General features: G+C 30.6%; 1 protein-coding gene and 1 long non-coding RNA gene across 13 annotated transcripts; both read right to left on the bottom strand.

Moving 5' to 3' along the window:
- Positions 1–1,345: 1,345 nt before the first annotated feature.
- On the bottom strand, positions 1,346–4,957 carry LOC114261320 (F-box protein CPR1). Of its 12 annotated transcripts, none has more exons than XR_014333698.1 (5): positions 3,584–4,957; positions 3,332–3,450; positions 3,163–3,260; positions 2,031–2,453; positions 1,346–1,638 (listed from the first exon to the last, which is right to left on the bottom strand). XR_014333698.1 is itself a non-coding variant. In XM_082875679.1 (2 exons), exon 1 carries the CDS (start codon positions 4,694–4,696, stop codon positions 3,602–3,604), a length of 1,095 nt encoding a protein of 364 aa, XP_082731805.1. In that variant the 5' UTR covers positions 4,697–4,955; the 3' UTR covers positions 3,309–3,450; positions 3,584–3,601. The 12 variants fall into 12 exon arrangements, 1 of the variants encoding a protein (XP_082731805.1); XR_014333693.1 differs by having other exon boundaries at positions 2,031–2,463; positions 3,584–4,955; XR_014333692.1 differs by lacking the exon at positions 3,163–3,260 and having other exon boundaries at positions 2,031–2,463; positions 3,584–4,955.
- A 2,603-nt stretch (positions 4,958–7,560) lies between these two features.
- On the bottom strand, positions 7,561–10,523 carry LOC114287872 (uncharacterized). Its single transcript, XR_014331893.1, has 5 exons — positions 10,298–10,523; positions 9,767–9,870; positions 9,453–9,526; positions 8,103–8,180; positions 7,561–7,738 (listed from the first exon to the last, which is right to left on the bottom strand). It is a non-coding gene; the product is annotated as an uncharacterized LOC114287872 (long non-coding RNA).
- Positions 10,524–14,826: the final 4,303 nt, after the last annotated feature.

Here is a 14,826-nt window from a genome sequence, read left to right as displayed (position 1 = left end):
TATTCATATATTTTAATGATATTTATATGTGAAAAAACTGATGGATACTTATCATTTCCAGGTTAATTTGATTTTTAATGTCCTACTCTAATTTATATAATAAAGTAGGAGGGTTTTTGAATTTTTAATATATTTTTGTCTTACTAGGACATTTAGATGGTTTACTGTTCAAATTATAAAATAATGACTGAAATATATTTTTTAAAAAATGTCATACATGTACATTTTCTACTTTTCTGTTTCTCTTTCTTACTTTTTCCGTTTCTCACCAATTTTTTCATGATCTCATGATCCCACCTTCTTCTTTCTTCCCTCTTTTCTTTTTATTCTTTGTGCTTTCTCCCATTTTTATTTTTTTCTCTATTTGTTTATTTTTTTTATTTTCTCCTTTTTGTTCACTTATTTTTATTCACATCATATCTTCAAGTACGTCTCATATACTAGTAGTTAAATACAACAAGATTTAGGATTATTTTGAGAAGTATAAAATAAGTTGACTTTTTTACTTATTACAAAAATATATACAAAAAATAAAGAGATAATGTGATTCAAATAAATTAAAAAATTAATAAAATTAAATTATAAATCACTTTCCAAAAAGACCTTAATCTGTTGTGGAGCTCAGAAGATCTAATAATGTTCAAAAAAAGATCTAATAATATACTTTCTGTAATTGGAGAAAAGCCTAAACAAACAATAATTTATACTCAAATGTAATTATGTAATTTATATATATATATATATAATCATTATATTGCAAATAACTATGTAATAATTATAAAATTTTTAATCATGTTTTATTTATTATTTCACTGAATTGCATGATTTAGTGATTCCAGCACTATATGTGTGTAAAAATAATTTGAGAAGTATATTTAAAAAATTTCCTCCATTTGCAACAGTTCAATGAAGAAAGTAAAATTTCACCATCTCTATAGGGAAATAACTAATGAAATGAAATAAAACCATCTCCATTTGTTACTTCATATAAAGATTGAGATTTGACAATTTAAACAAACTTCATAATCTAACTACTATTTCTAGTTATCATCAAAATGAAATGAGTCCCTCCTATGGATATGAAATTGTGAATGGATTCATGGATCCACCAATATCAAAGAATTCACTTACTGTGAAATTCAACACGACAATTTGTCGTGTTTTGAAGAGGCTAACAAATTTGACTGAACCAGAAAAAAAGAAGGAACAATTCAACTGGAATCATCCAAGATCTTTGCCCTTCTTTGCCAACCACAGTAATATAGTGAGACAACAGTACGGCAAATACTGCTCTCTTATACTTCATAATAGAAAAAAAGAACAAATAAAAAAATGACACAATAACCAATCCAAGCTGGAAATAGCACTTGCAAAGCATAACATAAATGAATATCATAATTACACTAATGTAAGAAAATTCACATTTATGGGCACCACAAAACATTATGGAGTAACATCAACAGAGAAAAAGTACAGGCTTCACTCAAGCTTATCTGACTAAGACATTTTCCGTTCCATAGCTTGGAGGCAAAACGAGCGCTCTAGGAATTGGATGGCTCATCCAACCTACATCGCTTTGCCATTGAAAAATCTGATTCAGTCTCGGCTTCACATGCTTCAGTTCGTGCTTGGAGAGACCTAATAAGAACATTGGTTAATAAAGGAACATTTTCGATTCAGGAAACAAAATGCAAAAGGAGGTTTTATAATCATTACGGTAAGCTGCATTTGCAATTGACCAAAAACGAACAACAAAAACGGACATGACAGGCTACCCACACAGTCAAACAAAACATAAGCTTTGCCAAATATAAAAAACTTGAAAGGCCTTGAATTGTGTCAATTCCACTTGAACCCAGTTAAGCCAAAAATCTATGTTCAAAATATATAAACAAACTCCATACAAGACCTCAAATTAAACTCATACAACTAACATCAAGGAAAACGGAACAACAATGCAGCAACATAGAGATATATACAAGTAAAATGGAATGATAAGAGAAGGGTTAAGTTCGTTTCAATCATGGTACCTATCCCGTAGTGATCTTTTACGTGATGATTGCCATTGGCACTTGATCATATTGCTGCAATTGAGTGAAACAAGGCGCTCCACCACAGAAGAAGTTGATGTATCAACTTGAGTAGGACTGCCTCAAACCACTAGTTCTTTACATTTTTTCTCTTCAGGGTCGAAGATCACTAGCTTCTTTTGTCTCACGTCCAACAAAACTTTGCCAGTCCTTGGTAAGCACAAAGGTTTCCACAAACAGAAATCACCATAATTGATTGTAAATTTGGTCCGGGAATCCCCCGCACCATACTCTTTCATCACCCAAACATTGTGACAATCACCACTGTAAAAATCAAGGACACAAAGGCACCCTCCAAGAACATTGAGCTTTAGTTGTATGATTAAGTCATCAACAGGAGCTAGACATGGCACACTACAAAACCTGGAAGGACCTAATAGGAACATTGTTTAATAAAGAAATACTTTCATTCAGGAAACAAAATGACAAAAGGAGCTTCACAATGATTCGGGTAAGTTGCAGAAAATTTTGTTAATTATGCTTAATTACTTACATGTATCCCTATCATCAGTTTATTTTAACAAATGTATAACTGGAAGAATAAATGAAAGTGCAAATGAAATCATGGCAAAATGTAAGAATGGATTTTTATTCAAGAAACAAAGAAGAGTATAAATAATCACAACTTTGCATTTAAAATATAAAACATGTTGTCTCAACTCAACCACTAGCCTCTGGGCATCTGTAGTTCTCAATAAATTCAAGGACCAACAAAAAATTCTGCCATTTCTTTTAACCGCCTCTAGGAAACTTTCCCTGAAAATATTGATGAGTCTTTGTCATATTGTTATTGTTTGCAAAAGCCAATAAAGCATCATATCCTCACCAACAGAACCATATAGGACATATATATTATTTGGTGTTGGAAAGAAATATATGAGATGGAAAGAAAGATCAGTAAAAAGAAGACGATAACCTCAATCATCTTCAAAATCTAACCAACTATGCAACATGGTATGGCAGATTCATTGGCAATTGACAAAAATGAAGATGATAACATGAATCATCTTCAAAATCTAACAAGCTATGCCAGGTGAAATGGAAAGAAAGAGTGATAAATGAAGATGATAACCTCAATCATCTTCAAAATGTAACAAACCAAGCCACGTGGGTCACAGATTCATTAGCAGTTAACCAAAAACAAACAACAAAATAGGCATGACAAGTTACCTGCACAGTCAAACTAAACATAAGCTTTGCCAAATGTAAACTCAAAAGCCCTTGAATTGTGTCAATTGTACCTTATTTTGTTTATGTTGTGGTCCCTCTTTGTCTGTGAGCATTGATGACAAGCACACCTAAGTTGAGAATTTGACCCCAGCCACTCGAACCCAGTATGATCGAAATATATAAACAAACTCTAAACAAGATGACAAATTAAACTCTCACCGTTCTACTTATTATCAAGGAAAAAGAGACAACCATGCAGCGACATAGACAGGTAAAAATAAAATGAAAGATAAAAAACGGTTTAGTTCAATCATCCATGTTACCTATACAGTAGTAATCTTTTATGTGATGCTTGGCATATTGGGAGAAACAAGGGTCTCCATGTAAGTTTCTGCATCATAATAATCTGGAATGCCTTGAACCACTAGTTCCTTAAATTTTTTCTCAAGTGGATTGCAAAGGACAAACTTATTTCCACTTGCCTCAAACAAAAACTCACAAGTGCTTGATAAAGACAACGGTTTCAACCAAGTAAAATTAGCGTAATTGATGGTAAATTTGGTCCAAGAATCCACGACACCGTACTCTTTCATCACCCAAACATCATCACAACCACAATGGCGAGGAATAAAAACACAAAGGCAGCCTCCAACAACACCAAGTTGTTGAACAACAATAGAGTCATCAACAGAACCCGGACACGGCACAATATGAAAAGTTTCATCCGCTAAATCAAGTGAAGCAATTACACTGGATGTATTCGAACCCACAACACTCGTAGTAACCCAGTGAAGAGCCCCATCAAGAAGAATCCCCGGTGAAGGTTCGTCACGTGAATGGTCAAAAGGAGAGTCCCCAATCCTTCTCCACGAATCGGTGCTTAAGTTATACACACTAACTATATTATCAGCGCAATCAACCTCATAGTCATAGTCATGATGAGAAATTCGGACAACTTTGTAATCATGACTGGATGAATCATAACCAAACCCATAACTATCTAAACAATATTCAGAGTTGACTGAAAATGAGGATTTGGGTAATTTTCTAGATTGTCTAGTTGATGGGTTCAATAAAAAGCAATCGAAAAAGTCATCGAGCATCAATAACAACCCATCAAACGAACCCCAAATCTCCATACAATCACTTGGGCTTTGATTTGGTGAGAATTTGAGGTGCAAAGCCTCGAAATGATCGCGGAATTCGAAGGATTTGAGATCGACTGAGTGGAAATCGCAAGGTTCTGAAAGGAGAATGAGTCGGTCGTGTTGGTGTTTTTCGTTGGTGGTGTTGCGATTAAGGTGGGTTTTGATGAAATAAGGGTCGGAGATTAGAGAGAGCCATGGCTTCGAAACACACCTGAATCGGCAGAGAGAGGTGATTGGGAGTCTCAAGAGTATGTCGATCATGATCTCTTCGGGAAGCTTCACCATCATCGCAGTCTGTCTGGGTCTGCGTCTGGGTCTGTGTCTGTGGAGAGCTCATCATATCACATCTGCTTTCTATTTATCCTGGGATGATTCTCCTATTTCCATGTACCAAATTCTATCAGATCTTATGTTTCACTTAGTACACGTCGATCATTTCAAAAAAATATCTCGTCATATTTATCATTCAAATCATACTCCTAACCTTTGAAGCTTGTTTGGTTGGGTTCTCGTTAAAATACTCCTAGTCAATTAAAATAAAACGTTCCAATCATGTCTGGTTACTTCTTATTTATTTATTTACTTTTTGTCATTAATATTATTAACATATTATCCGTGCAATGTATGAATTATATTTATAAATTGTGATTTTTAATTTTTTTTAAAAGTTTTTTTTTTCTTTTTGTTATATTAAATTAAAGTTTAATATTTTGATAATAATCATATGTGTTGAACTTTTCAAGGAATTAAATGTCTTTTTTTTATTATATTAAATTAAAGTTTAATATTTTGATAATAATCATATGTGTTGAACTTTTGAAATTTTTTTTTTATGATTGTTCTTAATGAATTAAAGTGTTATTATGAGGGATAATAATCGTATATGTTGGGACTTTTCAAGGAATTCATATGTGTTGGATTTCAAAGAATTTTTTTTATACTTGTTCTTAATGCATTAAAGTGTTATTATGAGAGTAAACTTGGGAGTTGGGAGAAGTTAATTAATGCTAATATTTTTTTTTTAAAATCAAAAAATCAAAAAATTTAGATTGAGAGATTAGAGCTCCCAGAAGGCTTGAGGTTAAAAATCCCCTTTTACTTAATATATAGTATAGATAGATTGCCACCGCCACTCTCATCTTCTACCATTATCGACCATCATTATCAATTTATCTAATGTTTTGGTAGCGTTGGGTAACATTTACGTTTTTGATTTATATTTATAAAAATTTTATAAATTGATTTTTATTTATTTTTAGAAAAATATAAATTATAAATGTGTTTGGTTTGAACAAAATATTTAAAAAATTTTAAAAACATAAACTAAAAAATATGTTTATTCAGGCTTAAAATATTTATATTATTTATGATAATGGGATCACACACATTATAATTGAAAAAAATTAATTAAAAAAAAATATTTGGAAAAAATTAATTGGAAAAAAAATTAATCGAAAAAAAAAATGAAAAAAATAATTGAAAAAAAAAATTTAATTGGAAAAAAAATATTTGAAAAAAAATTAATTGAAAAAAGATTAATTGAAAAAAAATTATTTGAAAAAAAAATTGAAAATAAATTATTTGAAAAAAAGTTAATTGAAAAAAAAAATTAAAAACTGAAAATGTAAACTCATTTTTTGAGTTTACGTTTTTTTCTCAAATTTATAAACTGAGACAACCATTTATAAACAAAAAAAATTATCAAATAAGTTTTTATGATAATTTTTAAAAATTTTATAAATATAAATTAAAAACTGAAAATTGAAAACGAAATTACCAAGCAGACCCTTAGTGTTTATTTTTGCTATTCATTATTATTTTTTAAATCTTAGGCATCACAACCTTTATGTCTATACAGTTCCATTAACCATGAATATAAAATCTTACAGAGTTAGAGAAGAAATTAAAGAGGATAAAGTTGAAGAAGAAATTAGAAAAGATGGCGTCAGAGAAAGAGTAGAGGAGGTCGCTACCACCAATGGAATGGTGGGAGAACAGAGCTTAGCAATTAGAGTTTTGGTTAAGAAAGATAAAGTTATTTTAGTAATTTTATTGCACACTACAACAAAATGCACATTTGGCGACTAAATTTTTAGTCGCCAAAAGTACAATTTTTAGTCGCCAAATGCTTTGCCCGACTAAATATTTTGGTCGCTAGACTAGTCGCGGAACACTTGTCGGGGAAGGCATTGGCGACTAAATATTTTTTAGTCGCCAAAAGTACTATAAATGGCGACTAATATTTTTAGTCGCCTAAAATAAAATTTTAGTCACTAAAAATCTTATTTTCAGCTACTAAAACTTTGGTCGCCAAAACTTAAAGTATCTATGGCGACCAAAGTTTTAGTCGCCAAAGGGTTTTTTTCATCTTTTTTTTTTATTTTTTTTCATTTTATTTTTTTAGCTACTAAATTCTTAGTCGCTTAAAGTCTGCTTTTTTTTTTAGCTACTAAATATTTAGTAGCCAAAATTTTTTCTCCATTTTATTTTTATTTTTAGCTACCAAATATTTAGTAGCCAAAAGTTTTTCTCCATTTTATTTTTATTTTTATTTTTAGCTACCAAATATTTAGTAGCCAAAAGTTTTTTTTCATTTTATAAATAAAATTATCTATATACTGATAAAATTAGCAACCATTCCACAACACACACATTTCACTTTCAACCATAAAAAAAAAAAATCATATTTAACATCAAATTAATATTTCCAAAAAAAATTCTATACAAATCAAGTATAATCCAATCTGAAAAATATAATTCCATACATAACAGAGAATTAAACAAAATTAATATCTAATTGTTAATTTGGCAAGAAACCAACTAACAAAAACACCAAAAACATAAAAAGTAAAATAAAATAAAATAAAAACTTGTGATGAAGCCAGCTGCAGTCCAACCCTCAAAGCAATTACTGAAGCAAAACTGAAAGTTGCATATTCACTGCAGTCCAACCGTTGCATTGCAATGACTGTCTCGGAACCAATGCAGTCGAGTCACCAGAGTTGATCCTCACCCTTTAGGTTTCGATAAACTACGGCCCAAGAAAGCCTTGTCTACATATTCACACCAGAGGAATGCAAAAATCATAACTGCATACATGTCACCAAGTTGCCAAAATCTTTCCAATTGTTTTTTCCGTTAGGAACTTAGGACCCTTTATTAAGCATCAAAAAATGGGAACAACAACAAAAACAACAACAATGCATTTTATTTTTCTCTAAACATTCATCGGTTATGGAAGCAATCACCATCCAAAATGTCTTCACGGCTGGCGTCACTGTCTATCCTCTAAACTCAAGGTGACTCTATACTTCTAACAAACTTCTTAGCCTGTTATGAGAAAAAAGAACAAAAAAGAAAAAAATTAGCAACCTAACAAAGGAAATCAAGCTTCATTTTCTTGACACTGCCAAAAGTGACCACATTAAATATGATGATAAGCCTACTATTGAGATAGTTGAAAGCAAAAGGCCCCTGCGTAACATAGCAAGTAATATTGAGACAGTTTTTTTTTTTTTTTGATCAAATATATGACAATCCATTTTATTCTCTGTTTGATTATATTAGGTATTTGTAGAAAGGCACAAAAGCTTTCAAAAGAAAACATCTTGTCAAATCATCATGTTCTTTCATAAATATTGAAGAAAAATGATGAACAATGTATCAAAACAGGGTAGAAAGATGATGAACTTACATCGTTCTTTAAAGTCTTGATGAAACAATCAAGAGTACTTTTATATGCAGAACAATCCCCCATCATTCTTGACTTAACCTACAGCATTTAATTATGTAGATTTGCATTGTTAAGCCACATGCAGATCAGACCCACTCTCAATCCAAGTATACTTTCAAGGAAGCAAAATTTGAGTAAACCTCACACTTAAGATTGTTAAGAAACAAAATTAAAATCTGTCTACTTATCTCAACAGCTAGGAAGAGTGATATGATCACCGTAAATGGAAATGGGCATATGCAAAGGGGTAAAAAAGTGAACAGATAACTACCAAATCCAATGTCTTTGAAAGAGTGTTGCAGCAGAAATTGACAGAGCGGAGTAGCAGGGGGAAAAATGAACTTGTTTAATTCAATTGAGCATATAGCTCTTGACAGAGCGGAGTAGCAGAAAAGGATTTATGTTACCGACTTCATTTGATTGGGAAACAAGGCTTAGTTTCGTTTGGTTTGATTTATCTCAACTATATACCAAGACGCATTTCGAAGTTCAGACCATGTATATCCATACATAACAGAGGATTAAACCAAATTAATATCTAATTGTTAATTTGGCAAGAAACCAACTAACAAAAACAACTAACAAAAACACCAAAATGGTCAAACCGTGGGTTTTTATTTTTTTTGTGTGTGCATGTAATTTTCCCTAAAAAATAAATAAATAAAAAAATGAAAGAGAAAGTAGATAAGACATCAATTGAAAAAAGAGGGGAGAAAGTGGTCCATGCTTTCAAAGTTGATCCACCCTTTGATAGGAGCATGTGACCATACAGTCATATTAAAATGAAGGACATACATTGCATTCAACATACTAAAACATGTTGGCCTATTAAAAGAAGTGAAATAAGGATGCAACAAAAGAATGAAACATATTATGGCATAGTCTCACAATTCATAACACAACTAGTTGAGGACATGTTCCTCACAGATATCCACAGCTCTCCTTCCTGCCAGCCACTACTACTTGCTGATTTTCAGCTTCAATAAGGGCCATAAGGTTACCATGCATAACATGCATGACTTATGGATCCAAGATTTCAACTTGCGATTGTATTTCATGTAAATTATATAGGTCCTAAACCACAGATTTAAAGTGTATCAAAGACCCACATGCTTGTTTCTCTTTTTTAAATCATGACATATATTATCTTACTTTATAAAATTGCCAAAGCACAATTAGAAGGCATTCAAATTCTTTTTCTTGAAATTCTTACACCATGTTAGGTGCATGTGTATTTTATTTCTCACTGCATTATTCATGACAAAATCTAACACAGTAGAATGATGGCAGCGGATATAAGGAAAGGCTTACATAAGGAATTTCTTTCTCTTTCCCCTTCAAAAGCAGGACCTTTTTCTTCCCAGTATCAGTGCTTCCAGAAATTCCTGAAACAGAAACATCAAAGGTAGACAAAATTACTGAAAGATAAATTGATGTAAGTTACTTATCAGTGAAACAAAAACAAAAATTGAAGAAACCAATGATACTCATTCTAGTGTAGTCATCACACAAATTTACAATGAACAGAAAATTATGCATTTTTAACAGGGGAACCGACTATTAATTTGCCTACTCAAAATATGTATATATATAGACGAGTATATCAAGTGATGAAAAGAGCATACCTGTTGGATGAACAGCGTGCAAAGCTCCTTAAAATTTTGAGATTTGTGCGATCTACCACAGAGTTCTAAAGTTGATATATACTAATTCTACAGAGCTATAGAACCTGAAACAAAATTCAAAATCAAAACAAACCCAAAAAAACTGATCAGTACTTGCAAAACAAACTCAAAATCAATTGTCGAAAAAATAAACAAATAAAAATTGAAATCGAAAAGGAAAGAAAAAAAAGAAATTAACCCATTTTGTAAGGGGGAAAATCGAAACATCGATAAAACATACAAACTGTGACAATCTTTTCAAAAATGAAAAACCAATAAAATAAAATAAAATAAAGTGCATAAAGATAATCAAATGCATCGAATTGAAAGGGAATAAATCGAAAGCTACCACGATGATAAAGGTTGATGTGTGTATATAGTATGTATGTATTGATTTTTAAGATCAAAAGTAAAAATCAAAAGGACCAATCAGATCTTTAAGATCCCCACAAGAAACCTCTGAATATTTTGAGAGAGAGAGAGAAAGCATACGCGAGACGGAGCATCAATGGAGCAGAGTTCATCTCAGCGATGAAGCCTCTGGATCTCGCGGCGGTGGATCTGTGAAGATTGGCGGAGGAGGAGGAGGCGGCGGCGTGAGGAGGAGGTGCTTCGGTTTCCGTCGAAGGCGAAGAAGAGCGGCAGTGAGAGAGGGAGGGGAGAGGAGTAGCGGAGATGGGGAGGGAGAGGGAGAGGGACGCCGAATGGAGAGAGAGAGAGAGAGGCGCAGATTATTTTAGGGTTTGGTTTGGTACAAAACATATATATATATATATATATATATATATATATATATATCATTTTATACAATTGACGACTAAAGTACCTAATGGTCGCCAATTTCTTATTTGTGACACCATTAGCGACTGAAAACTTTAGTCGCCAATTACTTTTATAAATCCCTCAAATTTAAATTAGAAATGTCTCCCTCCAATTTTTTATTTTTTGGCGACTAAACCAATTTTTGGTCGCTGAAAATATGTTTTGGCGACTAAACTTTTGGTCGCCAAAAGATAAAAAATAAATTTTTAATTTTACATTTGGCGACTAAATATTTTAGTAGCCAAAGCTCAACATACACCGACCAAAATTTTTTTTTGTCGCCAATTCTAGTATTTTCAGCGACTAAATTAATTTTTAGTCGCCAATAATCAATATATCCCGACTAAAAAAATTTGGTAGCTAAATTTCATACTTTTGGCGACCAAAAAAAAGTTTTAGTCGCCAATTCCAAAACTTTTGGCGACTAAATTTGTTTTAGTCGCCAATTTTAGTCGCCAAAGGTGTATTTTGTTGTAGTGGTAAGACAAAATGGTTATAAAAAATGATTCATTAAATACATGTATAAAGAGTGTTGGTGTATATAAATAGAAATATCCTTTATTATTCATGTTTCTCCGATTTTTTCTATTTTATTTTTGATAAATTATACCTACACTCTTTTGTTTTATTTGTTTGTTTTGTTTTGTTTTTTTATTTTTATTTTTTGACATCTCTCTAGTTTGTTCAAATAATATTGACACCCCTACATTATCTAAAAATATCATTACTCTCACTTTCTTTAAAATTTTGAATAACGCTTACTTTTTGTCAATCTACCGTTTGTTAACTTAACATATATAGTTGACGGCATCAAATTTGTGAAGTGTAAATAAATTTGATATATTTAAGCTCCAAACCTCCATATGCAATAAATTTGGTAAAACTAGACTATCACGAAAGGGAAGTAACCAATATGTCAATTGCTACCTTATTTATACATAGATTTGAGATTTGATGATCAAAGCAAATTTTATTATTTAATTACTAATTTTTAGTAATCTTGTTTGGTGATTTTTTTCCAAGTAATATTCAGTGTGTTTGATTTTAATTTTTTGAATTCAGTTTTTTGAAAATTAAGTTTTTTATTTTTCGTATTTTTTTTTGTTTTTGGTGAATATTTTTAAAATTTTAAGCAATTTTTACTTTTATAGATGTACCTTACTTAGATGCATCTAAATAGTAAAATATTTGTTAAAAAATATTTTAAAAAATTAATAAATACACAAAAATACAAAAAATGTATTTAATTTTTGTATTTTTTTAATATTTTTTGTATTTAGTGAATTTTTTAAAGATTTTTTTTTACAAATATTGTACTTGTTAAACGTATTTACGTTAAGTGTGTCTAAAAATTAAAAAAATTACTTAAACTATTAAAAAAATTCATTGAAAACAAAAAAATATGAAAAATAAAAATTTAGAATTTTTTGGAAACCAAAATCAAATAAGCTGATTAGGTTTTTAAAAAACTTATCAAAATTTTACACAATAATTATATATGCGTAGAACTCAAACAAAATGAGAGTCACACTTATAAAATACAAGAGTATTGCGTAAAATATTTTATAATTTTTTAAAGTCTCAACGTTTTCCCACTGAATTGTAATTTTCATTTTAATTTTCGGCAAACCATCAAGAACTTCTAGGGATATTTGTTAATTAAATTTTTTAATTGTACTTGTTGAATTTTGTTTCCTGCCTTATTTCAAAAGAATAATGCTTGGGACCCCCTTTTGGGGGTCACCCCCTCACCCCCTTTGCCACGTGGCAGGGGGTGATTGGTGGAGCAGGAAAAAAAAGAAAAAGAAAAAGAAAAGGTAACCAATGAGAGAGAGAGGGGGTCAAAGGGGGTGGGAGGAAAAGGGGGATGAATCATTACTCATTTCAAAATTAGAGTAGCTACTAAGGCCAGCTCGACTAATTTGCACTACAGCACAGTACTGACATTGGCATAAGCCAAAATGTGCCCTTTTATAATTCATAGCCTGAAAAAAAATTCAACCAGAATAAAAAAAAGAAAAAGAAGACATACACATACACCAATCCAAGGTGGAGAAAGTACTTGTACAACATAACATAAACAACAACGATAGAGACCATTAAAAGTGATGTTTTAAAGCACTACTAATGAGTTGACGCTCACTTTGTTTTAAAAAAAAAAAAAAAAAAAAAAAGCACAATAACACTATAGCAGTGGGTAGGACCTACTGCCACATCATTAATAGTAGCACTAATTAGTGCTCTCACTCATTTTCCTAACATAAATATAAAAATGACACTAATGTTAACAAATTTACATTACTGCAGACACCACGATATAACATCAACCCAACAAAAAAATAGAAGTCAAGCCTCGTCTAGGAAGATGGTTTGTGGCTATTTTAACCACAAAAGACAAAATAGGCTATTTTAGCCACAATAAACAAAACATCACATCCAATCCATAATCATTACACTATTCTTTCACAAAAAAAATCAAAAAAGCTAAAAAGCCCTTCCCAAACTAAATTTTTTAGCCAATAAACAAAATATCATATCCAACCCATAATCATTACACTATTCTCTCACAAAAAAGTTAAAAAAGTCAAAAAATTAAAAAACTCTTCCCAAACCAAGCCATCATCCTTTCCACACACATCATGCTTCCATCTGTGCTTGGAGGGACCTAATAGAAACATTGTTTTAATAAAGTAACACTTTCATTCAGGAAATAAAATAAGTGAGGAGTTTCACAATAATTATGGTAAGTTGTAGAAATTTTTGTTAATTATACTTATTTACTTACATGTATCCTATGATCAGTTTATTTCAACAAATATATAACTGAAAGAATAAATGAAAGTGCAAATGAAATCATTGCCAAAATGTAAGAATGGATTTTTATTGAAGAAACAAAGAACAAATGCGTAAAAACATTCACAAAAAAATATAAAACATTATTGGTCCTGTTTGGTACAGTTTAATTTCAGCTTATTTCAGCTTTCAGCTTAATTTAAGCTATTTTGATGTGTTTGGTTTAGCTTATAGCTTATAACTTTGTGGAAGTCAGAAAACAGCTTATTCTTTGAGTGGGGCAGGATATGCTTTAAGAATAAGCTGAAAATCAGCTTAAGCTGAAAGTTATAAGCTATAAGCTGTTTAGGCATAAGCTATAAGCACTTTCCCACAGCTCTACCAAACGGGACTATTGTCTCAACTAGCCTCTGGGCACCTGTAGTTCTCAATAAATTCAGGGACCAATAAAAAAAATTCTGCCATTTTTTAAACCGCCTACGGGAAACTTTATCTTAAAATATTGATGCAATGTCTTGTCACATTGTTATTGTTTTCCAAAGCCTGTAAAGCATCCTATCCTGACCAGCCCAACCATATAATTTGGTGTTGGAAAAAAATATACGAGATGGAAAGCAACATTGATAAAAAGGTAAATTACACTAACAATTTTTATGAAAAATGTTTTGGAGCACTAATTAGTGCTCCCACTAATTAGGTGACAGTGGGTCTCGCCATTAATGATGTGATGTTTTGATCTTGAAGTTGTATTTTTTTTTTTTAACTTTTTTAATGCATTAGTACTATTAGTGGTGATGTTTTTAGTGGGATGAATCATTGTTGCAATTTTTATAATTTGAGATTTGTGTCATTTTAATTATTAATTTTTTAATTGTAATATATTTGATGTTAAATTTTAAATTTTATTTTAAATAAAGATAATTGAAGATATTATTACTCAATTTGAAGGATAAAGTCATCAATTTGATAAAATATAAATTAATTTGACAAAAATAAATGTCAAAATGAAAATTTTAAAATATTTCTACCCACCAAAATAAAATTATGTGAAATTGATAAATTTTTTACATATTTATTTATTTATTTATTTATTTATTTTATCAAATTAATTTTTATGATGTGTTTGGATGATGATTATGTAATGAGTGGCTGTTTTTATTTTCATTAAATTAGTTTTATTTTTTCATAAGTCAAATATTGGGATAATTTTGATATCATTATTAAACTAATTTATTGAATCAAAAAATCCAAAACTAAAAACACTTAATATATTAAAAATATTGATTATACATTAAAAACATCATAACACCCATTACATGATTATCATCTAAACAGAAAATAAAAATTAATTTGGTAACATAAAAAATAAATAAATGCGTAAAAGATTTATCAATTTTACATAATTT

Source organism: Camellia sinensis, chromosome 6, assembly GCF_055761805.1.
Source record: "Camellia sinensis isolate YWXY chromosome 6, ASM5576180v1, whole genome shotgun sequence".
In the NCBI taxonomy this organism is placed as follows: Eukaryota; Viridiplantae; Streptophyta; class Magnoliopsida; order Ericales; family Theaceae; genus Camellia; species Camellia sinensis.
This window is presented reverse-complemented; position numbering and strand designations above follow the sequence as displayed.

Coding starts and splice junctions, on each gene's coding strand:
- LOC114261320 (XM_082875679.1), bottom strand. CDS start 4,696: ATGATGGTGAAGCTTCCCGAAGAGATCATGATCGACATACTCTTGAGA.